At 43.7% G+C, this 26,102-nt stretch overlaps 2 protein-coding genes and 1 long non-coding RNA gene across 8 annotated transcripts; 1 reads left to right on the forward strand and 2 right to left on the reverse strand.

Moving 5' to 3' along the window:
• Window positions 1-11,468: 11,468 nt before the first annotated feature.
• On the reverse strand, window positions 11,469-17,484 carry LOC125509308 (secretory carrier-associated membrane protein 4). 6 transcript variants are annotated; one of them, XM_048674253.1, is made up of 14 exons: window positions 17,395-17,484; window positions 17,107-17,301; window positions 15,221-15,286; window positions 15,025-15,123; window positions 14,862-14,924; window positions 13,818-13,851; window positions 13,574-13,696; window positions 13,360-13,422; window positions 13,172-13,265; window positions 13,003-13,048; window positions 12,823-12,890; window positions 12,110-12,158; window positions 11,933-11,998; window positions 11,469-11,823 (listed from the first exon to the last, which is right to left on the reverse strand). In XM_048674253.1, the coding sequence occupies exons 2-14, from the start codon at window positions 17,173-17,175 to the stop codon at window positions 11,737-11,739; spliced, it is 927 nt and encodes a 308-aa protein (XP_048530210.1). In that variant the 5' UTR covers window positions 17,176-17,301; window positions 17,395-17,484; the 3' UTR covers window positions 11,469-11,736. The 6 variants fall into 6 exon arrangements, with proteins under 6 accessions (XP_048530210.1, XP_048530212.1, XP_048530213.1 ...); XM_048674255.1 differs by having other exon boundaries at window positions 11,933-12,005; XM_048674256.1 differs by lacking the exon at window positions 13,003-13,048 and having other exon boundaries at window positions 12,823-12,862.
• A 592-nt stretch (window positions 17,485-18,076) lies between these two features.
• LOC125507067 (secretory carrier-associated membrane protein 4-like) lies at window positions 18,077-21,325 on the reverse strand. The gene is made up of 12 exons (XM_048671756.1): window positions 21,257-21,325; window positions 20,914-21,003; window positions 20,074-20,136; window positions 19,882-19,915; window positions 19,664-19,786; window positions 19,513-19,575; window positions 19,286-19,379; window positions 19,136-19,181; window positions 18,964-19,031; window positions 18,633-18,681; window positions 18,243-18,308; window positions 18,077-18,157 (listed from the first exon to the last, which is right to left on the reverse strand). The coding sequence occupies exons 1-12, from the start codon at window positions 21,323-21,325 to the stop codon at window positions 18,077-18,079; spliced, it is 846 nt and encodes a 281-aa protein (XP_048527713.1).
• A 3,436-nt stretch (window positions 21,326-24,761) lies between these two features.
• LOC125556092 lies at window positions 24,762-25,515 on the forward strand. Its single transcript, XR_007304998.1, has 2 exons — window positions 24,762-25,118; window positions 25,205-25,515. It is a non-coding gene; the product is annotated as an uncharacterized LOC125556092 (long non-coding RNA).
• Window positions 25,516-26,102: the final 587 nt, after the last annotated feature.

The following is a 26,102-nucleotide window of genomic DNA, read 5'->3' on the forward strand; positions in this document are numbered from 1 at the left end:
TGTGCCAGATAAAACCGGTGATCGCTCTCTCATAGGGCGACGAGGGGAGGATCACCGGGTAGGAGTATGCTATGCGATGATACTTGGTGAACTTACTATCTACTCTCTTCTACATGCTGCAAGATGGAGGTTTCCAGAACCGTAGTCTTCGATAGGACTAGCTATCCCCCTCTTATTCCGGCATTCTGTAGTTCAGTCCACATATGCTACCCCTTTTCCATTTGATACCAATGCATACATATGTAGTATAGCTCCTTGCTTGCGAGTACTTTGGATGAGTACTCACGGTTGCTTTGCTCCCCCTTTTCCCCCCTATCTATACCCGGTTGTTGCGACCAGACGTTGGAGCCCAGGATCCAGATGCCACCGTCGACGACGACTCCTACTACACTGGAGGTGTCTACTACTACGTGCAGGCCGCTGACGATGACCAGGAGTAGTTTAGGAGGATTATGTATCCCAGTTTGTGCTAGCCTTCTTAAGGCAAACTTGTTTAACTTATGTCTGTACTCAGATATTGTTGCTTTCGCTGACTCGTCTATGATCGAGCTCTTGTATTCGAGCCCTCGAGGCCCCTGGCTTGTAATATGATGCTTGTATGACTTATTTTATTTGTAAAGTTGTGTTGTGATATCTTCCCGTGAGTCCCTGATGTTGATCGTACACATTTGCGTATATGATTAGTGTACGATTGAATCAGGGGCGTCACAAGTTGCCCCCCTTCAGTAGATCTTCATTCCAATATTTTTTTCATATATTCAATAAAAAATCTGAAGTTTTAGGCCATTCGGAGCTCCAAAGAATTGCTATCTCTATTGTAGCTCTTTTAGGTCCAGAATTTCAGCTGTCGACAATCTCCCTCTTCACATTATCTTGCAAATTAAGAAAGAAAAGGCATTAGAATTGCCTCGTAAAGTGAAATAAAGACCAAAAATACTATGAATAACAGTAAGAAAACATGATGCAAAATAGATATATCAATCATGAGTGCTCAATATACATGGTCGGAGCTAGATGAGTACATAGGTGTACTGATGTACACCCATTAAATCTGTTTTAAAAGGAATAGTACATCTGAAAACATATGGTTTTAGAAAATATATGATTAAATTTGTACGTGGGTGTTCCACAAATGAGAAATATCTGAAGCAATCCCTCACATATGGTTAAATTTGTACTCTATAAGTTTCTACGGATATGCTTTCCTAATCAAAGAGTACAACCGCTTGTATGATATTTGTTAAAGCATATGTTTCAGAGATATCTAATATATACTTTACACAAGTATAAAAAACTAATTTAAAAATATTTTTTGTTACAAAGTACAAATATATAATAAATACTATAATTAATATTTAACTTTGTTATGTTTTTAAGTATGCCAAATAAATAAAGAAAAACTTTAATCCTTAACATGGTAGTATGGTAAGTATAAATTTTAGTATAAATATGTATAATAAGAGGAGCAGGTGATTGACGAGATTAAAATTGGTGACTTGGAAAAATAAAACTAAAGCTATGTACACTCAAATTTGAAATGTCGGATTGTTGAGAATGCACATCTATGTCACTCGGTGCCGAGTTCTAGAATTCTTGAAGCATTTCTCTCTTTATGCTTCTTTGTATATCAATGTGCACTTGTATATGACACTTAAGAATATGACGAATGTTTTTTTGCAAATCTATCTTTTGTTTTTGTGGGCCGTGGTTACTGTCGTCGTTGGTTTTGTCAAGGTACATTTTATCTCGAAAACTCATTGTGTTCTAGATAATAAGGTTTCTTATTATACTGATCTTCTTTTGAATATACTGGCATTTGGGCAAATAGTTGTTGCAGCTTGTGAATTGGGTTAGCCATCGTTTACGCGATCACCCGCTTACGTTCAGGCTTACGAAATTGTCAGTGTTTATCAATCATGCCTTGATGGTTATCTCATGGCTGTGCAAATTTTCCATAATGGATTTCATCAATTGTTATCTTGCACTTGTACCAACTCTTTGGAGCCTACTCCTTGTAAGTATCATGATTTAATGGTACCTTTATCAGTTATGCAATGATATTATCATTTTTCATGATTTTGACCGATTATCATCCATCAGTGTACAGATTGCTTAGGATTGAGGCCAAAAGTGAATGATATCCTATACGAGAGCTTGTATCAATTGTCACCCACACTTATGACTACATTATGGGTACTCTGCTTTTTGTTGCGGTTGCTATACCAACTTGGATGCCTGGTGTCTCAGTGTCCAGACTAGAGACCTTTTCCAAAATGTGTTTTCCCAACAAGTTAAGCATGTCTGATAACATTGTCGACCCTTGTGCTCTTGTACATACGAAGGTTCTTGCATAAATCTAATTAAAAGGCTATCTCCGTAGGATCAGATTTTGTTTGGATAGATTCAGGGCCGGACCTAGGCCATGACAAAAGGTGTAGGGGGCCATGTGCCCCCCAAAGGCACTTCACCATGTTGTACTCATTTAATAGTTGTTTATGGTTGAGTACATGTATCTTGTAATAATCATGTGTATCATACAATCACATACGTTAGGCCCGTTGTACCTTTCGCACTAGGGTCTACATAATGTTAGAGTCGGTCTAGATACATTCGTGCAACCTGTATAATTATTTGTTTTAGTTTTTTTCGAAAAGGGGGAACTCCCCGGCCTCTGCATCAGAAAGATGCATACAGCCACCTCAATAAATAACAATAGGTTCAACAAAGTCGTTAAGTCTTCAACAACATAAAGGCGAGCTCACCAAGAGCATCGCAGCTAAACCAAGATAAACCACAATGGCAACAACCGGCTGGTAAAAGAAAAGATAGGAGCACTAATAGCCTATCCTATTACATGACCGCCAACCAAACCGGTTGAAGATATCCCGCGCTACCATCTCCCACCGGACAGATCCAGTAACCAAATGCTCCCTGGCCTCCGTCGGAGTGAGTAAGGACTACATACGGATCAACGCCGTAGTACGGAATAAAACCTGCAAAAAATGAATAGTAGTTATTCTGTTAAAGACCAAATCATTTCTGCAGTTCCAAACTGCCCATAACAACGCATACAATCCTACACGAATATGTCTAGCTGTTTCGGACTCTATCCCATCCAGCCACATTCCAAATAACGACCCGACCATACTCGGAGGAGTAATGTTAAAAGCAATTTGCACAGTGCGCCACAAAATTCTCGCCAAAGGACAATCAAGGAAGAGATGCTTAATGGTCTCGTCCTGGTCACAGAAGCTACACCTAGTAGATCCAGTCCAATTGTGCTTGACCAAGTTGTCTTTTGTTAAGATTACCTGTTTATGGACAAACCACATAAACACTTTGATTTTCAAAGGCACTTTTACTTTCCAAACATGTCTGGTACTAGGAATGACCGTGGAATTGATGACATCGGTGTACATCGACTTGACAGTAAATTTTCCATTCCTAGTAAGCTTCCAACTTAGCTGATCGGGCTGTTGCGCTAGCTGAACTTCCATCAGTCTACGCACCAGATGGAGCCAAGCTTCCCATCTCTCACCAACAAGCACCCGCCGAAATTGAATATTAAGGGGAGTGGACTGCATAACCATTGCAACTAGCGCATCACGTCGCTGGACAATTCGATACAAGGTTGGGTACTGTATTGCTAAAGGTGTATCACCCAGCCAGGTGTCCTCCCAGAACCGTGTGCCATTTCCATCACCGACAATAAACTTTGTTCTATTAAAGAAGGTTACCTTGACTCTCATAAGCCCCTTCCAAAATGGTGAATCAGTTGGTCTCACTGTCACCTGTGACAAAGTTTTGGACTGCAGATACTTGTTACGAAGAATCTGCGCCCAAGTTGCATCAGTCGGACCCGAAAGCTTATACAGCCACTTACTAAGCAGGCATCTGTTCTTGACCTCAAGATTTTCGATACCCAACCCCCCTTGGTCCTTAGGTCTACAAATAACATCCCACTTGGCGAGTCTATACTTTCTCTTAAGTTCATCACTCTGCCAAAAAAATCTTGATCGGTAGAAGTCCAGTCGTTTCCTAACCCCAACTGGAACCTCAAAGAAAGATAATAGGAACATCGGCATACTCGTGAGTACTGAATTAATAAGAATTAACCGGCCTCCATACGACATAAGTTTGCCCTTCCAGCAACTCAGTTTCTTTTCAAACCGATCCTCAACGCATTTCCACTCTCGGTTTGTAAGCTTACGATGGTGAATAGGTATACCTAAGTAAGTGAAAGGTAAAGCTCCTAATTCACATCCGAACAAATGCCTATAAGCCTCCTGTTCCTCCTTGGCTCTACCAAAACAGAACAATTCGCTTTTATGAAAGTTAATCTTTAACCCAGACAATTGTTCAAATAAGCAAAGCACCAGCTTCATATTTCTCGCTTTTGCCAGGTCATGCTCCATGAAGATGATAGTATCATCAGCGTACTGTAAGATGGACACCCCCCCCCATCAACTAGGTTGGGCACCAAGCCTCCCACCTGACCGACCTCCTTTGCTCGACCAATTAGGATTGCCAACATGTCAACCACAATGTTGAACAAAACAAGGGACATTGGATCTCCTTGCCGCAGACCTTTATGTGTCTGGAAATAGTGCCCAATATCATCATTTACTTTAATTCCAACACTCCCTTTTTGCGTAAAGGATTCTACCTGGCGTCGCCAAGCCTCATCAAAACCCTTCATGTGCAAGGCCTGCTGAAGGAATGGCCATTTGACTTTGTCGTACGCTTTTTTGAAATCCACTTTGAAAACAACCCCATCTAGTTTTTTCGTGTGGATTTCATGGAGCGTTTCATGAAGGACCACTACACCCTCAAGGATATTCCTGTCCGGCATGAAAGCAGATTGGGTAGGCTGCACAACAGAATGCGCAATCTGTGTGAGTCTATTGGTCCCAACCTTAGTGAAAATTTTGAAACTGACATTAAGAAGACAGATTGGCCTGAATTGCTCAATCCTCACAGCCTCTGTTTTCTTAGGAAGAAGGGTAATTGTTCCAAAATTTAGCTGAAATAGATGAAGCTTCCCAGCAAACAAGTCATTAAACATGGGCAACAAGTCCCCTTTAATGATATGCCAGCACTTCTTATAAAACTCCGCTGGGAAACCATCAGGTCCCGGCGCCTTGTTATTCTTCATTTGCGAGATAGCCTCGAGCACCTCATTCTCCGAGAAAGGAGCCGCCAGAATATCATTCTCCACCGAAGTAAGCTGAGGAATATCCTCAACCCTTGACTCGTCCAGAGACACACAGTTCTCTTCTGGAGGGCCAAACAGCTGCTTATAGTATTCGGTTATGTACAATTTTAGGTTATCCTATCCTACAATCGTACCCTCATCTTGCTCAAGCTGAAAGATCCTCTTCTTTCGATGCTTACCATTAGCAATCATGTGAAAGAATTGTGTGTTCGTGTCCCCCTGGACAACACGCCGGACCTTGGCCCGCAACGCCCACTTCAACTCTTCTTCTCTAAGAAGTTCTTTGAGCCGCAATTCCGCCTCTAGCTTGGCATGAAACTCCGCAACCGGCAGTATCGTGGTTTCCGCTTTTACATCCAGAGAATGTATAAGGACAAGGAGCTTTTCCTTTTCGGCCTTATAAATCCCGCTCAGATGCTTAGCCCACCCACGTAAGAAACTTCTCAAATGCCTAATCTTATTTTGCCAGCGCTGAAGCGCGGTCCTCCCTCCTGAATCCTTAGCCCACTCTCTGGCCACAAGATCCAGGAAGCCATCTCTTTCAAACCAAGCCATCTCAAAGGAGAACACATTTTTGTTCCCCAGGTGCGTGGGTTCACCAGAGTCGACAAGTAAAGGCGTATGGTCAGAGATGCCACGGGACAAGGCCTGGACAGTCACCAGGGGAAACTTCTGTTCCCAATCAACGCTAGCCAACACTCGGTCCAACTTCTCATACGTCGGATTTGGCATCGTGTTCGCCCAGGTAAACTTTCTACCCGATAGCTCAATTTCTCTCAGGTCCAGACTTTCAATGATAGTGTTAAACATGAACGACCATCGTCCATCAAAATTATCATTGTTCTTATCCTCACGCCGTCTTATAATATTGAAATCACCCCCCACCAGGATGGGCAACTGCTCGGAGCCACAAATCCGAACAAGATCAGCCAAGAACTCAGGCTTGAGCTCGGGTTGTGCAGCACCATACACCGCGACAAGAGCCCAATTAAACCCATCAACCTTCGACCGCACCCTAAACTTGACAACAAAGTCTCCCATGACCACACCGCGAACCTCAAGCGCATCACACCTAACTCCGAGAAGGATTCCACCCGACCTCCCTCTCGGTGGCAAGCAATGCCAATCGAAATCTGTACCTCCCGAAAGAGTATTTAGAAATTGAGGTGCGAAGTTATCTCTACCCGTCTCCGATAGAGCTATGAAATCTAAACAATGCTCGACAGACGCCTCTGCAAGAAACCTTCTTTTAGCCAAGTCCTTTAGACCTCTGCTATTCCAGAATATTCCTTTCATATTTCATCATGGAATTTTTTTGCCGTACGTATCCTAGCACTCCTACGCACTGCGGAAGTCGGGTAGACCTTCCATTTCCACTTGCGCTTGGGGATCGTTTGATTCTGCAACTGGTCCTCACAACCAGTCTCAGACGGGCTAGCCAACACTATCTCGGTAGACTCGGCCTGAACATCCTCATCAGTAGTAGGTTGCATAAGATCCGCACAAAAGTTATCTAACACCCTCACCCCGAGCGCATCAACCTCAGAATCACTCATAGGTTTGACAGCCGCAATATTATGGATCATCTCTAAGGCCCGCTCAGCCTCTAGGTCTAAAAGATCATTAACAGAATTAGAAATTTCAATGTCATTACTACCCAACGAAACACCTAATTGATTTGCATTCTTAACAATATCATCATTTAAAAAATGCAAAATGGAATTAGATATATTGACCGACATACCAGTAGTGACCTCGACGTCACGAAGCTTGGCCGCCCTCATGGCGCACCGCTGCTGAATATCGTCCACCTCAGGCTGGCTTTGGAGTCATCCACTCATCCGGCGCCCCTCAGACACCGGATCTTGAATCCCTCCAAAAGCGATAACCTCCTCCCGAGAGATCGCGGCCGGGGTACGGCCTCCTACCGCTCCCCAACCAGCAGGCCGATCCACCTGTACGGACTCACCCAATATAGGCAAAGCACACACAGTCGACGCGTGGCGCGGCCCATCTGGCGATACTCGGGGCTGGGTGGGTGGAGACCGACCAAGGGCCACCTGCCCTCGCTCCCCACCCAGCATCGGAAAAGCTACCCGCACAGGCACCGGAGAAGAAGGAGGCTCCGAGGCCACCTGCCCCGAGCCGCCTCCTGCAGGCGAAGCCGGCATCAACCGACCGGTAGACGCGACGGGGGGAGAGATATCCGAGGCCACCTGCCCCAGACCCCCTCCCGGCGAGGAGGAAAACTCGGAAGCCACCTGCCCCAAGTCGCCTTCCTCAGCAGAAGGAGAGCAAACCGAGGCTGCCTGCCCCAGGTCACTCCCCGACAGAACAGGTACAACAAGCTGCGGCACCTCCAGATAAGGTGTCGTCTGCTGGGCATGAAGGGGAGTGGCCACCGGCCGATCCCCAGGAATCGTGTCCACATCATCCTCCAAACCCAAAGCCGGTAACTCGCGCTCAAACGCCTCCTCAGACTCAACTCGATCACTCCAGAGCCTCGGTGGTGCAGAGTGAGGCTCAAAGGACCCAAATCTCATAGTCGTCGAAGGGACCACAGAAGGTGAGACTGCTCCATCCCCGGTCGACGCCGGCTCGGGCCCCGGCCCCTTGGACAACTTTCGTCCAGGGTCCTCGACCGACGACTCCCGAACTCCTGCTCCGCCATCACTCTCATGCATATCCATATCAGAATCATGAGCCGGCGCACCCAGAAGGCTCTCATCCTCAAACTCAATAGCCAAATCATAGACTCTGCCTCGATAAGCCCACTTAACCACATCCCCACATCCGGAACATACTCAATGTTCAAAATACTAACCAAGACCCGAGCAATCCCATGAGCTCGGGTAAACTCCATGTCCACACGCTCAGGCTTCCCTACCAAAATGCCCATACTAGCCACCACCCGAGCATCCTGCAGCGGCCTAGAAGGAGCCCCGGAGAAACGCAACCACGCCTGAGTAAGCGGCGTGCCCTGTGGCTCCACAAGCTTCCACTCCTGAAACTCAAGGATACCATCCATTCCCAGCACCTTACACATCCCAAAGCTCAACAGCCTCTGCAAATCCTCAACAGAAGGAAACTCAACCCTGAACATCCTATCAGCCATACTAACAAGGTCCCACTGGAACTCCCCAGGAGCCAACTCCTGGAGTCTCTGCACGATCTATGTCTCAGCCACCTCTCCTCTGGTAACCTTGACTATCCCCGTGGTCATACTCGTGGACTCGTCAGCAGCCTCTCGCTCATTTGGAGATTCAAAAAAAGTTAACTCAGCACAGTATACTCCATACATCATGAGCGACGGTGCCTGATCACGCAGCATCGGACACTCCCCAGACTCGTGTGCCAGCTTACCACAGGTATCACATAACATAGCCACACACTCCGCGATGAAGTGACCCTTGTCACCGCACCGGTAACAAAGCATCTTTTCCTTCCTATGCGCCCACTTGGAAGCCCTCTCAGCCTCAGACCTATCAGACAACTCCGCAGAAACATCGGTCATAACCTCGTTCTCAGGAACCTGCACAGAGGCAAGAGCCGTCACGACCTCCATAGCGTGGCCAGGCAAGAGAGGGCCCTCGGCAGACTCGTCAGCTGTCGTCTGGTCGACCACAACTGGAGGTGGCGGAGGACGTGGACGGTAACGGCCCCCTCTGCCTCCTCGACCACCCCGATAGCCACGGAACCCTTGTCGCTGGCGATGTCCCGGATCCGAGGGACCCTCGACGAAGCCTCCTGAAGGACCCAAGAAAGGCCTCTCGGCAGATCCATCATTCTGCCAGGCATAGCCACGGCCACCACCCGTTGATGAAGAACCATGGTGTTGGCTCGTCCCGTAAGCATCATATCCGTCATCCCCCCATTGACCTCGGGGTGCAACCATAGACCCAGGCGGGCGAGCAACGAGATGCGGAGGAGGAGCTGGGGGCCTAGGCGCCCCCCCGCCCCCCCCCGCGGGCACGCCCGCCGTACTCTGCACAGCCGGGGGCGGTATTTGCACCGGACCCGAGGGCGGAGGAGGCCTAGGAGGCACAGCCCCCCGGCCAAGAGCCACCGCACCCCCCAGAAGGCGGCCGAACACCAGCTGCCGGGCCGCCCGGACCACCTCTCCCGCCAGGCAGCACTGCTGGAGCCGGCGGCCTCCCAACAGGGCCCCCGAAAGCCACCCGCGCCGTCGCGGCGGAGGGAAAGACGCACCACCACGAGCAGTAGCAGCGGGCATCTGCAGTCCACGGCCAACACCCGATCCCGGCGGCGCCGCGGCCCGACCAGAGCCAGTCCCCGGTGGCGGCACTCCCGCAGCCCGCCCCGCCCCAGAGGGAGGCGGCTTCTTCCCAGGAGGCGGAGCTCCGCCAGGCCCCGCCATCGACCCAAGGGGGGGAATGCGGCGTGCCCGGCCCGATCCTGTGGAACGACGACGCGGCGAACGACGAACCCTAGGACGCAGCGACGGCGAAACTGTGATAGGACGATGCGTGCATGCACCCCCTCTCGTAGTAGCGCTAGTTTCCACGTCTAACCGGGCCTCATACCCAGAGCCACATCCAGGTTCTCGTGGGCCACTTGCCCAGTCGAGACCACTCGAGATTGCCCCTCGTCCGCTCCCCCATGTTAGGCCTCATGCCCAAGCAAAGGTCCACAGCCGGCCCACTCATCATAGCCCAAAAGCAAATTCAAACGACCAACCCTAGCTGCCCGGATCCCAGCCGGCGTACGGCTCACCGGCGCCGGCGCAGGAAGGTCCGATCTCCCCTTCCTCTTCTTCTTCTTACAAATCACTCTAGTCCAAGCATCTTGCGGAATGAAATCGGACAAAGTTAAGGGCGGGAGGCATACCTTAGGCAATGGCCCCTTCCAAGGCCGAACCGCCATCGCCGCCGTCCTCCGGTGAACAATCCGGCGAACCACCTCCACCCTATCCGCCGCACTCAGCCCGAACCTCGCCGGATCATCGGCCGACACGATCTCATCGACCAGCGCAGCGACCTCCTCCTCTGAGTAGCCGAGGTTGAAAGCCTCGTAGATCACATCGGAGGGCGACGGCGAGTAGTCAGCCGGCGATCTGCCGGCGGAGCCCCCGTCGTCGTCGTCGTCCTCGTCCGAATCCGCCAGGGCCCAGAACCTGCCCCCTACTCGCCTCGCAGAGGGATCTGCCGGCATCGGCGGCCGGCTCGCCGCGACCACCCGAGTCACCGCGGTCGCCTCACGCGATGATCCTGTGGCGTGTTCGTCGTCAGATCGACGAGATCCACCGCCTTCTCTTGAGCAATCTGCATACAACAGTCGACAACCACATCATACGAATCAAGACGAATCCGAGAACCTACCTCGATTATATCATTGGCCGGTAGGTACTCTCCGGCAAGGATGTCGTTGTCCATATCCCGCAACGCCACCCAACGAGATACTTCAGAAAACGAGAGGCGTCCTTCGATCCATCCGGAATCAAGATCCGGATCGGTGAAGCGAACGCGCCACTGCACCGCGAGTGGCCTTCCTCCCTGCGCCTGCTCCTTCTCCCCAGACACCGCCGCGTCGATGGATCCTCCAAGATCCAGTTGCGCCGAACGCGACGGCGCATTTAGGCGCGGAGACGGCGCATCCGGGGGTGACTCCGGCGCACACCTCCGGAGACGCGCATCAGGCGACCGGGCATCACCAGTGGACGGCCGGGCATCGCCAGCAGGCGGCCCATCGGAGGCGGACGCCATCCGACTCAGCTGTAGTGGCACCATCCATCTAGGAATTATTTGTTTCAGTTGCTGGCTTGTTGTTTGAGATCTATTTGTATATTTATCTTAGCAACCAAAGGATCACCCCAAATATTGAATTTTTTTTCTCCATCCACAGTTCTCCAAATTAATCCATTTTCAGCAACATCCTTCCTTCTAGTGTATCTACTTGCATGCCCTGGACGCCATCCTCCCCTTCCACCCTTGAATCTTCTTCCAAATTATTTTGTAAGAAAATTTACTTTTGGTTTAGCCTTAATTTCTTGCTGAACATGAGTTAAAATTATTCCTTTCGGTGGTCATCTTATGTTTCAGCATTAATTTCCGGCACATCTGAGACTTCTTTTATGCACTGAGTAATAGTGTTTTCGTTGAACATATGTGTTATCCTGACAGGGATTCATACAGACTTAAAATTTATTCATGGTGGTGCTCGCCATATCTCCTTAACTCTCAGCAACATTGTATCGAATTTCACACTATAGACTCATGCCTCCACCGGGCTCATGTAATCTTGACCAAAACCCAGTCTGGTTAAACTTTTTGAGTAATATATTCAGGTGGGGACACTCTTGCACCAGTCATTGTTCAGAAAAATAATCCCACACTTTATATGTATAGCTTGATAAGAGTCTAAAACTGGGGACAAATCTAAAACAAGTACATAAACTTCTACATAGGACAACCAAAGTCCTACATGCCAGTTAACTTACAAGCCTCTAAATTTAGAAGTTGTGACAGTAAAACCATATCGATGTATGCATCATTTTTTCAGTATCAAAATGCTGCCCTAGCTGTGGCGCGTGCTGCCTCATGCCTCATATGTGCTTCTTTCCCACTTCCTCGAAAATAGTGATACACGCGCTGCATGGAGCCGATAATTTTGGTGCTCAGTTAGAAGCTCGCTAATATGCTCTTCAGAATCCACTGGACCGAAGCAAAGGTACTGAGATAAGTGAAGAGAAAGTATCACCTGAATGACCCACATGCTTAGTGACGACTCGAGGAAAAACATTGCGAAGCCAAGAAAGTAGAACACCTGCAAGCTAGATGGTTATGGAAGACTTGAAGATATTGTTTCCTATTGGCAAATTATCTAACAAAATAACTTATACGGTTGACTCATGAGGTAATCAACGACTTGACTCACCCCCACTATGACGCTCTTCCCTATCAAGCTGATCGATGGGAAAATCCCTCTGCATAAACAACAAACAAGGTAAAGGAAAATATACCATTTCTCTTACATAGTTGCTTCAAGTCGTGTTGGATCCAAAACTAGGAAGTGTCGTCATAACATAAAAAATGGATTGTATAAAAGAATGAAGTTCTTGTTTTCATGGAAAGAGTTGTGAAAAAAACTGAAGCTTGTTTTTACAATTGTAATTAAATAAAGTCTAAAACATATTGTCATAGTTTTTTTTTTGCTGAGCTGACACGGGGGTTGTTTATCATTATATTAAGAAGAAAATAAGATTGCAGAAACAGAGCATTCCCAAAAAGGGTCCCAACACTAACATAGAATACAAATAGTGCATGCGCGCGCGCGCACACACACACATACCGGTCAAATTCAAAAACATCAGAAAAGAAGAAAGTCGCACTGACAAACCGAACAAACAAAGACCAATGCCAAATATACTCAAACTCAAAGGCACCGGCAAAACACTAAAGAGGGCTTCCTTTGTGATCTCCTGTACAAGTCGACTAACGCGAGGATTAATTCCTTCCCTAGAAAGCACAAAAATTATGGTATTTCCAAAAAGAAGCAAGAAACTAGCATGACCAAGGGGTGTAATTCCTTTTTCTCATAATGTCATAATGAAACATGTCCCAACAAAGTAAAAGTACTTGGAAACTCACGTTAGTGATTTTCCCACAAACAGAATTGAAGGAGAAATAGCTGCATACACACAGAAAGCAATATGAACCTGTTTTGTGGAGTCAACAAGAACAAATAGTGAGCTTATTATCCCAAATAAACAAGTACATAATATGATACAGTGAACTGCTGTTTTTGCATCAACTTCATAGGTTACTTACCAAGTAAAATAGAAAAAACCATCCAAATTTCAAAGCACTATCATTCCTGTAATATGAGTTGTAAACAAAAAAATTCACCCAGAACAATGATCTATTATTATTTTCCATGTATAAAAAATCTAAAATTTTCATCAATATGGAAGTTGCAGATGTACAAGATCAAATGTACCTCATGGCCCGGTAAAGTGGTCGGTACCACAGATAGTAGGCACCTGGGCAACCAAGAATAAAGTAGATGACCGCAAGAAACCAGATCTTGGGACCTAATCAAATAAAATTCAGTTAATGATGCATATAGCACCTAGGTTTTATGATATAGATTTTTACAAAGAAAATTGTATGCTATATAATATGCACCTTCCCCTTTAATCCAAGCAGCGGTAACACAGACGATGTTCCAAAATAGGCAAATGATCAATCCTACATGAGACAAAAAAATATTTAACCTTGCCAAAATCAGTAAAAACTCGCATTATTTCTGATGCATGATGGCCACTAAACTATTGGCTTTTTCTCTATTTTTATTAAGCTGGAAGAATGTAATTTTGAGCAAATGTCATAGAAAACATACCCAAAAGTGATGCAAAGGCAACATATTGTGTTCTTTGAAGATGCACGGGTATCTCATTATTGATATCATGATGAATGATGGGAAAAAATGGAGGCCAGTTTTTCTCTTCTATGACAACGCCAGCTGAAAACAAAGAAGGGAATACACTAAAAGAAGAAGAAGAAGAAAAACAACCCTAAATTACAGGATGGTACTGGGAAGAACAAAGGAGAGAAAAAAAATAGACTGAGAACAGAAGCTCCACCTCGTGCTGCAGCTTCTTCCCTTCTTCTAATTTCCTATATGGCACAAACCAAGGTTCAACACGTCTATTTCTTTTATATACTATATGCACAATATGAAAGAAAATAGAGAGATCACTAGAAATTTTCAAAAAAGACAGATCATTTGACCATTGATTTGGTGAACCATTTTATAGTTATGGATCGTAATAATTAGATTTTTTGAATAACTATATCTGAACATATTAGTTAAACCAACATAACTACCTTAAACAGATCACAACTATCAAATATTTATAATTGTATATAAAATGATCACAACCATAAGATTTCCATAATTGTCCTAAAGTGTCAAAACAATTATATCTTCATAAGCATGACTAAACACAATGTGGCTATTAAATTTTTATAATTTTACCTAAATAGATTGTTGCCGCTAGACATGTTGAGCGTCTAGCTCAAGCAACCTAAATTTTTAATATCAGGGAATGATCTAATATCGTGAACTAATGCCCTACCAAGACTCAAGATCCAATCTTCAATTATATATACGTATTAGTCTAAGATTAAAAACATAAACTTTTTTGTAACCAGGCAGGACAAGTGATTATTTTGATAGAGCATGAGCATAGAGTGCAAGAACAAAACCGAAAGCAAACTAACCAAAGTCTAAGTTGTCGAAAGAAAAGAAATAAGAAAAAAGGTCATCTGTCCATGTGCAATGGCAACTATTGTAATTCGAGGGCTAAGCCTGATCAAGAACCAATAATTTTCTTCATTGAGGATACAATCTTGAATATATTGTTTGAGTAAATATTATTATTATTATTATTATTATTATTATTATTATTATTATTATTATTATTATTATTATTATAACAACAACAACAACAACAACAACAACAACAACAACAACAACAACAACATATTTATGTGTGTCAAAAAGTAAACAGTACAACTAATGACTTTCCACCACAATTCTGCAGGACACTGTCTGGTTACATAAAAATCAATATACGGAGTGTAAAATAAGGCAGTGCGGTCTATTTCAGTTGTTATCTAGATACCTTCTCTCGCCTGCTTAACTCAGCCTCCTTCGCCAGAAGCTCCTTCTCCATTATCTTCATGTCCTTCATATGATCAGCAAGCAAGTAAGATGAGCTTAATTGATTCATTTTTGGAAGTTACATCAAACAAAGTATTTAAAGCTCAATCAAATAGTATGACTACCTTGTTTGTGTGTGTGGAGGCAAAGTCATTGTAGAAGTCAGCTGGCTCTGGAGGAAGAGGCGAAAGGCGGGTGCTGCTAGGAGGACTAGGCCGTGGTTGCTGCATCAAGAGGATGAAACTTTCATGTGATATGACCGGCCAGACGAGAGCACTTATATATTTTTTTGTTAGGAACATGTTATGCACTACAAGTCACCGTTGCATAGAGTGAACCGCCGGAATAACTGGATTGAGCAGCCGGTGCTTCTCTTGTAGCCTTGTCCTGTACAGGAGCATGATGACTCGATAAAGTTACACGCAGAACATCAACTAGTCATTATCTCTCATTTCTTTGATAAAGGCAGTCTTTATTGATTCAACGTGTCACCGGTAAGAAATAATAACTGATGAGTTGGTAAGAAACTAGCTTACTCTGTTCTAAAATCTGATTTCCTCCAAACCAACCAATAGCATTTAGTTTGTCCAACCTTTTCTTACTTCTATTCAAGTTCTATTGGCGAATGCACACATATCTCTTGAGGTACGTCAAAACAAAAAGAAACTATTAATGGATATTTCTTGAGTTTTTTCTCCGATAAAGAAGTATTCTCTTGAGCATTTACAAGAAGCACCTATGTATTCCAAGGGCAAAATCAACAAACTAATTTGTACATGGTGTATGTAAACCATATATGCACAATCCCCGCAAAAAACATGTATATGTACAAATAAATAAATGAAGTATGTCCTAATAAACAATTGATTATATGTACATAATACACACACACACGCGCGCGCGCGCACGAGAAAAACCTACACATTACTAGAAAAGTGTAATTAAGTGAGAAAAGAGTAAGTTGCACTTTTCACTAAACTAAAGTTTTATTTTTCTAAATCGGTTGGGACTTAAAAACCTTCGGTCAATTCGAATATTAAAAAAACCTAGATATAAGTTGGCACCGGGCCTAACTTGGTTGGGTATATAAATGTATATACAATCCCGATTCATTTCAAGCCTTACTTGCTCAAATATGGGTTTGTATTTCGTAATTATCTGATACAAGAAAAGAGACGAGCAACCTACGCCGATTAGGCTTTGTTGTTGTTTATAATACCGATTACAATGTAGGCGCACACATGTAAACACTCACATCACTATACACACATGCCCTCACGCATCACCTACTGAAGACTGGATCGGACTTGCGGATCTTCAAGATTGATAGATGCAAGCAATTGACAATTGGTATATATACTCAGTCTTCTATGCTGATATGATACTTTATATACTAACACTTTGTTTCTTTCTTTTTGGCCCATTTAATAAGTCGAGGGTACAACATCTGCTCTCTTCCTTCTTCTCGAAAAAATATAGGTTCATGTCTGCTTCTCGTCCTGCAACACATCATTTTGTCTTTTCAATATGCTCCCTTCATTTCTTTTTTTGCACATAAAATTTGTTTGAAGTCAAGCTTTGTAAAGTTTGACCCAATTTATATAACAAAATATCAACATGTGCAAAACAAAATGTATACAGTACAATATGAAAATTAATTTCACGATGCGTCTAGTAATATTGATTTCGTATGGTAAAAATATAAGACCTACCAGGACTATCACTTGGTGGTTTATTTTTATAGAAGGAGCTCCTGAGACACACAGCGACGAGTCCAGGACTCGAACGCTGGTGGGTAGCGAGCTCACCCGCTTGGTCCTCGATTTCATACTGTGAATGTTGATATTTGTTTTTCTATAAAGTCGGACAATTTTTATGAAGTTTGACTTCAGATAAAACTTATATGCGCAGTAAAAAGAAATGGGGAGAGTACTCTGTGGTTTTGCAGGAGCATTTGTAAACCAAGCATGCAGCAGCATGCTAACAACAGAAGCAGTATTGACCAACAGAGGGTGCATCCGGGAAAAAGAAGCAACTCATGAAGGTTCAAGGAGAAACAGGAGGTAAACTGAAAAAGAAAAGAAAAGGAACAAGTAGACGAGAACCGCCCAAGCCATCGGTGAGACGGTGACTGAGCTAGATGAAACGGGTGGGATAGCCGGATAGGTGGGGAGGACTAGCCGGCCCGAGCTCGCCGGCGACCTTACCGCGAAAGGGTTGACCTCGTCGCCACCGCTCTCCTCGAAAGGGTTGTCGTACCTCGTCCTCCCCGCCATGGATCACCCCTCGCGCGCTTCTCCTCTCTGGGTTTCCCCTGCTTTTCCTCTGCTTCTGCCTTTTTCCTCTGCTTCTGCCTGAGCGCAGGTGCCAGGAGAGAGACGAAGGGGCAGAGCAGACTTGTTCTACGCAAGGAGGCAAGGATCAGTTGGCCTTCACACGAAGTTGCATGCATCAGCACTTCTAGAACTAGAACGAGGATAGTATAATCCACGTACTCATCTAGTATAAAACCATGGTAAATCTTGGCGAAGTCCGTGTGTTGATTTTGTCCGGCCGCGGTGTTTACTTTTTATTGCCGTCGCACCAACGGGCCTCTTACTTTCTTCTCTCTTAAGCATGACTTTCTTTGCCGCCCTATCCACGCTAACTTGATAGTGACGGTCCTCGCAAAAAGGGAAAAAAATTGATAGCAATGGTGTACACTAAGGCCCCGTTTGGCATCGGTATATTTTCATACATAGATCTGTATTTTTTTTATAGGTGTATAACACCGGCCACACTTGATTTTCACCTGGAAAGAAAAACGACCGATGGAGGTCTGTATATTTTACAAGGGTATGGCGCTGTGAAACGCCAATCCAATCAGGGCCTAAGTGCATCTTCCATTTACACGAACGATCGGTATGCAGCAAGCTGCCGGCCTGGAAATGACACGCTGGCAACTAGCAACATCAGAAGCCACGGACTTGGCCCTCTCTTCTTCCAATTTTTGCGTCTAAGGGTCTCTTTTTCATCAGATAAATAAAAAGGAATACTATTCACAAAAATAATAAGTCACTATGCAGTTGTGATCAACTATAACCCGGATTGTCATCACACACAAAATACAATAATAAATCCACATGCTAGATCTTCTTCCCCGACCGGAGGAGCCATGGCGAGCAGGGATGTCGAAGCTCAAAACGATGGACGCCGCGATGCCGCGTCAGGCCTCATCTCCGCCTCCTTCCCGTTTCCGCGGAAATACCGGTATACTCTCTGCAAGTAATTTACAGCAATGGTTTTCAGTACCAAATATTTTCTCTGCAAGTAATTTTGTGCAGCTGTTTGCCTGATTAATTACCTGCATGACCCATATGCTTAGCAATGCTTCCAGGACAAACAAGGTGAAACCGAGGAAGTAGAATATCTGAAGAAAAAATATAGCAGTGCTCAGTTCGATCAAAGTGTGGATGTTGCAAAGGGGCCAACGGTTGGTTCTATCCCTGCAACCAGCCTTGTCATCCTTGCAACTAGCCCTTGTCTGAAGAATATGACAAAGTAACAACTAATGTTCAGAAGTAACAATCTCTAATGAAACTACTCCCTTGTACTAAATCTACGAGAGTTAATATGGATCGGAGGGGTGGTAGATTCGATTTTTGAATCAGGAAATATGAAACATGTCCCCTCAAATTTCAGTTTTGGTTATTTGTCACAATGGTAGAAATGCATTGATATAATATCCACTCACCCCAACTGTAGCACTGTATGGTATTACGCTCAGTGCTTGAAAGATTCCTCTGCAAATGATAGGAGAAGACAAATAAAGTGGAGCCATAGTTCTAAGAAATAAGAATTACAAAGTAGTATGACATAACAATGAAAATACAACTCTCTGCACCACTTTCTTTAAAATGTTTTGAGAGAAACTTTGTTTGAAATGTAGAAGGACAAAATATGATATTTGATCTAGTGAAAAATAAGTTGAACACCTAGTCCCGATATTCAGTATTTACCTTTTTATGGGGAAAATAGAATTTTATTCACAAAAAGGCATTAGGTAAACCGGTAAGATAACTTACGCCAATGAACGTCCCAAGAACAGAATCGATGGCGCAACAGATGCGAATATGCAGAAACAAATGTGAAACTGCAGATTCACCAAAAAAAACATTAGATATCCCACTGAAACAAGTACAGAATACGAGTCTCTAACATGGATTCGAAGTTATCCATCTTGCACAGAACACTTACAAAATAGAACATGAAGAACCATCCATATCTGAAAGCACTCTCTTTCCTAGTGAAATTGTGATCATATCAAGTGGTGAGCAAGAGATTTGACCATGCACTGTAACTACTTGAAGGCATTGTATCAGTTTAACAGAAAGAGAAATAGAGTACCTCATCGCACGATAGAGAGGTCGATACCACAAATAGTAGGCACCTGGGACTCCAGTAATAATGTATATGATGGCGAGGAACCAGATCTTAGGACCTGCCTCTGCATGTAGGAAAAACAGCGAAGATTTATAACTAAAACAACACAAACAGATGAATTCAGATCATATTTTTAATATGAATAAACATTCGTAAAAAAATGCAAATAAACAAAGTTTCTGTAAACATACCGTCCCCTAATATCCAAACAGCAGTGACGCATATAAAGTTCCAGAAGAGGCATATGATCAAACCTGCATGGAAAATGTAAACATGATTATTCTGGAACTGACAGTAAATCAAAATATATTGAAATAGCTTTTGCATCTGCTGGTTTTGTACCTAGGAGCGATGCGAATGCAACATATTGTACTCGCTGCAAGTGCACGGGTATATCATTTGAAATATCCACATGGATGACAGGAAAGAAGGCAGGCCAATTTTTAGGCTCTATAAGAACTCCGGCTGCGTATGATCAAGAGAGAAATGATAAAAAGGTTATGCTGAGTTTCACAGGGATTGATTATATAGTATTTGAGTATGATCAAGTTACAGTTTACCTCTTGCAAGAGCATCTTCCCTTCTTTTTATTTCCTAGCGACAAATAAAATTAGAGAAACACATACTACAACTTAGTAATAAATGTAACCGAAATAAAAATATAGAACTACATATACGTGTGACATCCAACTGCATACTTAATACAAAAGCAATGGCAAGCCAAGCTTGATTTTATCAAGTACAGTACATACTTGTTCTCTCTTGTTCAGCTCAGCCTCTTTAGCCAAAAGTTCTTTCTCCTTTTTCTTCAGGTCCTATGTTTGTAGGCGGCATTATCAAATAATATGCGGGTGATGTATAAAAAATAAAACAAAAATAAATGAAATGACAATGGAGAATTGGAACTGCAAGGAAACTAACTAATGAGATGAAGAAATGTAACTCCAGATTCCAGTTCTAACCAAGTAATTTGGCTTAACTGAAAAATCAGTCAGTACTGTCAAATTTCCCCCAATATACTAGTTATCGTTAGATGGATTCTCTAGTAAGTTAGTTAGTTGTGCAGGGCTTGACTTTTATAGTTTCCTTTACTTCAATCTTGCTGTAACAATCCTACTGGCGTAGGTTGATGATCGTGTAAGCCACAACACAGGCGATTCCTATACTACCCAATAGAAAATACGCGTGCGACCTCCTACGGGATGTGAGGACACTTCCTAAACCTTCACAATTATTACTCTGAAAGATTACTACTTCCTCTGTTCACTTTTGTAAGTCGTTTAGGACAGCTGAAATTGAACTGTTTTAGGTGCTGTCTTAAATGTCTAAAAGGTCTTACAAAAGTGAACGGAGGGAGTAGTTAAGATAATTATTTCAGCAAAAGATGGTACCTAGGTAAAACTTATAGAATTAATTTATGTTCAAATACACTTATCTAAGCTTGAGATATTTTGCACAACTCCAATACAAAGGACAAATTAAAACCATCATCATGCACATGCAATGCAGAAAAATGTTAGGCTAGTGACAAGCAACTGAAGAATTTTATTCTTGACCAAAATTTAGAAAGAACACTGAAGAAGTTGAGATACCTTTTTCGTATCGAGAGGCATATTGACAGGTGCACCGATGTCATTGTAGAAGTTAACTGGTTCGTGAGGGAGCGGGGTCGGGCGTGGTTGCTACGTACATACAAAAGTATATCGTCAGATCATGATACAGTTAGGTAGATGGAGCTACAACAAAGGATAGTATGAAATGTACAGACATAATTTGAGAGTCATCGTAAGAGTAATAAACTTGTTGCTTCATAGTTCATTCTACTTGACAAGCGACAAATAGTTACGGTTGTTCCTGTGGACTTTTTTTCTCCCTTACGTTCTTCCCTCTACCAAGAAAGTATCGGACAAAACTCCTCATCAAGAATGAACGTACCGAGAAAGGGTTGACCTCGATCTCGACCTCCTCGAAGGGGTTGTCCTGCTGCCCCCACTTCCCCGCCATCGATCTTCCGCTGTTGTGTCTCTCTCTGCTTCGCTAGCTAGCTAGCTGACCCCGGTAAATAAAAGAGCAGCAGGCTGCTACTGGCTAGCTCTTATCACCCGGAAATTACACCCTGCCGTCCCTGCATCTGCATGAATGAAGCTAATTAACTCAGCACCCCCGGCTTGCACGGTACGTAGGACGGCCTCGTTTTTTAATAGCTTGTCATTGTGCACAACGCCGTCTGGTAGCGGCGGAGCTTCGTAGGCATGTACAGGGACGTAATATGCACTGGGCGCCGGCCGGCCGGGCCTGCGGTGGCGCACAAGTGGCAGGTGCTGCATAGGCTAGGTGGAGTAGCCAACTTGCCTCCCCTTCACTGGACACACTTGCGTGACTCAGATTCTTAATAGTAGAAGCATTCACGATAGCTTTCTACTCCCCATTCAAGTTGTTGGATGTTAAGAGAGAAGTGCACGGATGAATCCGGATACATATGAATTCACTTTGAAAAACGTATTTTGCAATGTCAAAAATTCTGAAAATAGGTGCGCGCGGACATCTCCATAGTCTATGTGTGTAGAAAGTTTCACAGAAAAATAACTTTTTTGTAGTCTGTGCAAAAAAGACAAAATTTTGTGCTGTGAAACACTATTTAGAAGCAGTAAAATTTGTCTTTTTTACTGAGACAAAATAATTATTTTTTTACACAAAACTTTGTGCCGTGGACATACCTTTGCCAACATGTATGCATACTTTTTATAAAAAAATTTGAACATTACAAAACACATAAAAATACATTTTTAAAAAATGGATGCAGATGCCCCCGTATGCAGATCGTCCACTCTCGATGTCAAGAAGACTTATGTGATGACCCGAACTCTCAAGGGTCCAAAAGTCTCCGTGTACGTCGTACTAGGCCCCTAGCATAGCATACTCAGATTTCAAGAGGTAAACGTACGATCACACATCACATGCTACCGAAAATGTAATGATAATAATAATACTTAATGCAACGTCGCCAGTGGTCAAATTCATTCGTAACTCAAACATAAGAACATAACGGACACAACAATGAAGGTCGATGAGTCCACCAACGCCGCTGGTTGAGTGGAGGCGGCTTGCGTCCCTAGCTTCAACGTTCAACGTTCCTTTCATTAGTCATATTCTTCACATGACACGTAACAGGTGAGTACGGTGGCTACCTGCAAGCTATATTGAATCGAGGTGGATAACAAAGACGTATACACGCATAACGATAGGTCCTAATAGGGCTTCTAGGGTTTGTTCTGTGAAAAGCTAGTTTTGAAGCTTTGAAACACCGATCCTAGATTCCCTTACAAATTAACTACAACACTAGATTTTTCAATATACTCCCTCCATAAATTAATATAAGAGCGTTTAGAATATTAAAATAGTGATTTAATTAGAATATTAAAATAGTAATTTAAACGCTCTTATATTAGTTTACAGAGGGAGTATATGGCTGCGTGAATCCATTCTACATTTAACCCGCACCTGATCTGTTAGTCATTAAGCGGTTTCCTTTCACCTGTGAATGCTTGGTGATCAACTCCCCGAAGACTACTAGCAAACACTGTATCTGGTTCAAATGTTTAAAAAGCCAAGACAACGAGATCTTTTGGCCATTTAGAACTTAGTAGCTTATATTGGCCGTAAAAAGTGGCACGACTAATCAATTAGGTCTGACATTCTCGTGAGGTTTCTAATAAACTTCCCTAGATGACCTAACCAACCACTTTTGTCACCCAAAAGCTCAACCTGATGGGGAAATGTGGGTTATGCCTTTATATATCAACACTCCCTCTCACGTTTGGCTTCCATAGGCCTAAACATGGAGCGAAAATGGGCGGCAATTTAATTGTGTCAGCCGGGTCTTGAACTCATAAGCTCAAGCTGATGGGGAAAGGTGGGCTATGAATTTATACGTCAATAGTCACTACACTCTTTTGTGCACATCCGAAGGAAGATTGTGACAGAGTCAGTTAGAAGTGGCCTCCTTACCACTCTAGCAACACCTTTCCCCACCTACACTGCTATGTTTCCAACCGCATACTTAAAGTCAGAGCCGTATATCACGAGGTTATACAGTAAGACATTGGGTTCTATTGAAATGTGATCGATCTCTTTAAACCTGAGATGTGGTCCCCATAAGTATTGAGCATGCATCCATTCTCGTGCTAGATCTCTGACCTCTGCATTCTAGTGACCCAACATACCACTCTGCCTAGAGAAAACACTTTCAAGGATTTTAGTTTTTGAAAACTTCTCCAGAAACATATTTCTCATAACATGAGCTAAATAGATAGGATAATATGTTTACCTTCTCGATACAATACATATCATAGAACTTGGCAAACATACAACATAACTATCCTAGGGTCGTGCTGCAAGGTCGTCGACGGCAGTGCACTACAGGCCGATGATGGGCGATGTTGTGTTGAAACATGTGAGTTTGTCGTAGACGTGACCCTACTGGCGAGGACAACGACGCATGAGCAAGCTTTCCTTTGAGCAGATGGGAAGTGAGATGAGCAAGTGAAGGAGGTAGATCAGACGACACATATGTTTTGAATCGGATGGTGCATGAACCGGCTGATCCTTACCAGGAGTCAGCCGGTTGACGCCTAGCAGGCGCCTTTGATTATTCTTTGTTTTATTCGTGTCTTGTAATAAAGATCATTATTGTCCAAAGGGCTAAAACGGAGACAATTACGTTGACTTTGAAGATATATGCCCTTGGAATATCAAGCTGAATAGATCAACTAGTTTATGTTGTTTGGTCATATTACATTAGGTTACAGTTATGATGATTTGGTAGTTTTGACCTTCACGTTTCTTGAAAGCTAGTAAAGTAATCTCATTTTGAAAACCTCATACAAGATTATATGAAAGACCTATAGCGACCTAGGGAGGACAAATAAGAGCAATGTCGACCCGTCATTGTCAGTTGAACTAGACACGCTTGCAGATATGAAATTTTCATATGTCATCTCATGTCCAAAGTTCGGGGAAAACAAATCTAACAATGATCCCCCTGCTCAGGACATTATATATTTGATGTTAAGGTATGCTTTAGAAAATATTGACCTACATAATAATGATTCCACCAAAATTTCGCTAATATCTTTCACTTGTTATGTGCTCAACGAAGGTATTCATCTCCGTGTGTTGCGTACATTGATGAGAAGGAAATTATAACATGAAAAATCAAGAGGCAAATACACCAGAAGTACAACAAGTTGCACATGATGACCACTTTAGTGCTTGATGTTGAAAAATACACAAAACTGATGCAAAAACTTGTGTTTTGGTGCACGTACGGTTCAAAAGCCAGATGCGGCCGTGTACAGCGCCACCTCGGCGTGACAGTGTGGCGGCGGGTCCTATTGTCAGTAGCTGGAAGCCATTGGGCGGGCTGGAGTTTGGTCTTTTTTACAAATACCATCCTGATTTGATGTGGATTATCATAAAAAGTCCCCGATTCGTGTTATAACCACAGGTCATAACTCTCGGTTCCCAAATCACGTTCTATTCCCCACGATCCCCTCCTAGTTGGCCAACGGCAGCGGCGGTGTGGAATTTTAGGCCGGCGGTGGTGCAGATATTTCAGGCCGGCGGCGGCGGTGCGTATTTTCAGGCCGCCGGTGCGGATTTTCGGGCCGGCGATGGGGGTGCGGATTTTTCAGCCCGCCGGCGGCGGTGCGGATTTGGTGGCGGCCCCCAGATGTAGCTGAGATGGGCGGCAAGGCCGAACCGCTCGAGTAGGAGGAGGAGCTAGAAATAATCGCAGGTGTTGAATCTCTCCACCCTCTCTCTGTCTCAGTAGTTTGTAGGGTAGTGCAGTGAAAATAAAAGTGAGATGTTCTTGATTTTCAGGACGTTGTGCTCCCCGAGTTTGATTTTCGGCTGTCGCTGTACCAGTTTAATCCCAGCTACAATGGAATGGAGTGGAACGTAGAAGGTTGCTGAGAAGGATGGGCACAAAATGGAGAAGAAGATAATGAAGGATGAACAAGAAGAGGCTGGACTGTAGGGATAGGATGCTTTTCTTTGCTGCTATCATGATTTTTGGCTTTGGAATGTAATGGATGGCGGGGTAGTATTGTTTCTTGTACTGGATGCCATTTTCAGTTTCTTGTCATGAATGTTAAGAATGTTGAATGGAAATGTTGCTTCAGTTTCTTGTATTGGATGTCTTTTGCCTCTGTTTTGCTTCAGGTTTTGTTTGCACAAATTAACAGGACAAAGAACAGTCACATTAAACATGATATAAGAAGAATACAGTGGAGCAATAGGCCCTTCATAGTGGAGCAAAGATCTTAACAGTACACACAGTAACTGTCTGGCTGATTCGACAGTGCAATAGACACTAAAATGCAGGCAGGACCTGTGTTGGTTAATTACAAGCAAGAACGTAGATATACAGAGTATGAATGAAATGTAGGAAGTGCCCAGAGTAATGCACAAAAAAGCAAGCTTCCTTTGGTCATATCATTATGGAGCAAGCACGCACAAAAAAGCAGAGCTGAATCGTCAGAAAGAGAGATCCCAGCTACAAAAGTAGTAGAATGAAAGCACCATTTTTTTTTGCTTACGGTAGCAATAGCGCAGCCCCGCCGTCTGTCGAGTACAGTAGCTTGTTGGGTCAATCTATTCCAAACCCACAAAAAAATAAAACTTAAATGTTGTCGACATTTGTTGGTTTTCAGGACGGTGTCCTGTATCAGCATTTAAATCTTTTCAAATAAACTATGCAACTTGTGTCTGCCAGTAC

This window comes from Triticum urartu, chromosome 5, assembly GCF_003073215.2.
Source record: "Triticum urartu cultivar G1812 chromosome 5, Tu2.1, whole genome shotgun sequence".
Lineage (NCBI taxonomy): Eukaryota > Viridiplantae > Streptophyta > Magnoliopsida > Poales > Poaceae > Triticum > Triticum urartu.

Bases quoted from the DNA above. Each gene is read 5' to 3' on its own strand.
- LOC125509308 (XM_048674253.1), bottom strand. From the start codon at position 17,175: ATGGCGGGGAGGACGAGGTACGACAACCCTTTCGAGGAGAGCGGTGGC. The intron at 15,287-17,106 runs GTAAGGTCGCCG...GCTCCTGTACAG, and splicing joins ACGAGGTCAACCCTTTCGCG to GACAAGGCTACAAGAGAAGC. The intron at 11,824-11,932 runs GTGATACTTTCT...GGCTCCATGCAG, and splicing joins TAAGCATGTGGGTCATTCAG to CGCGTGTATCACTATTTTCG.
- LOC125507067 (XM_048671756.1), bottom strand. From the start codon at position 21,325: ATGGCGGGGAAGTGGGGGCAGCAGGACAACCCCTTCGAGGAGGTCGAG. The intron at 19,916-20,073 runs GTATGTACTGTA...ATTTGTCGCTAG, and splicing joins AGCTGAACAAGAGAGAACAA to GAAATAAAAAGAAGGGAAGA. The intron at 19,380-19,512 runs GTATGTTTACAG...ATGCAGAGGCAG, and splicing joins TGTTTGGATATTAGGGGACG to GTCCTAAGATCTGGTTCCTC.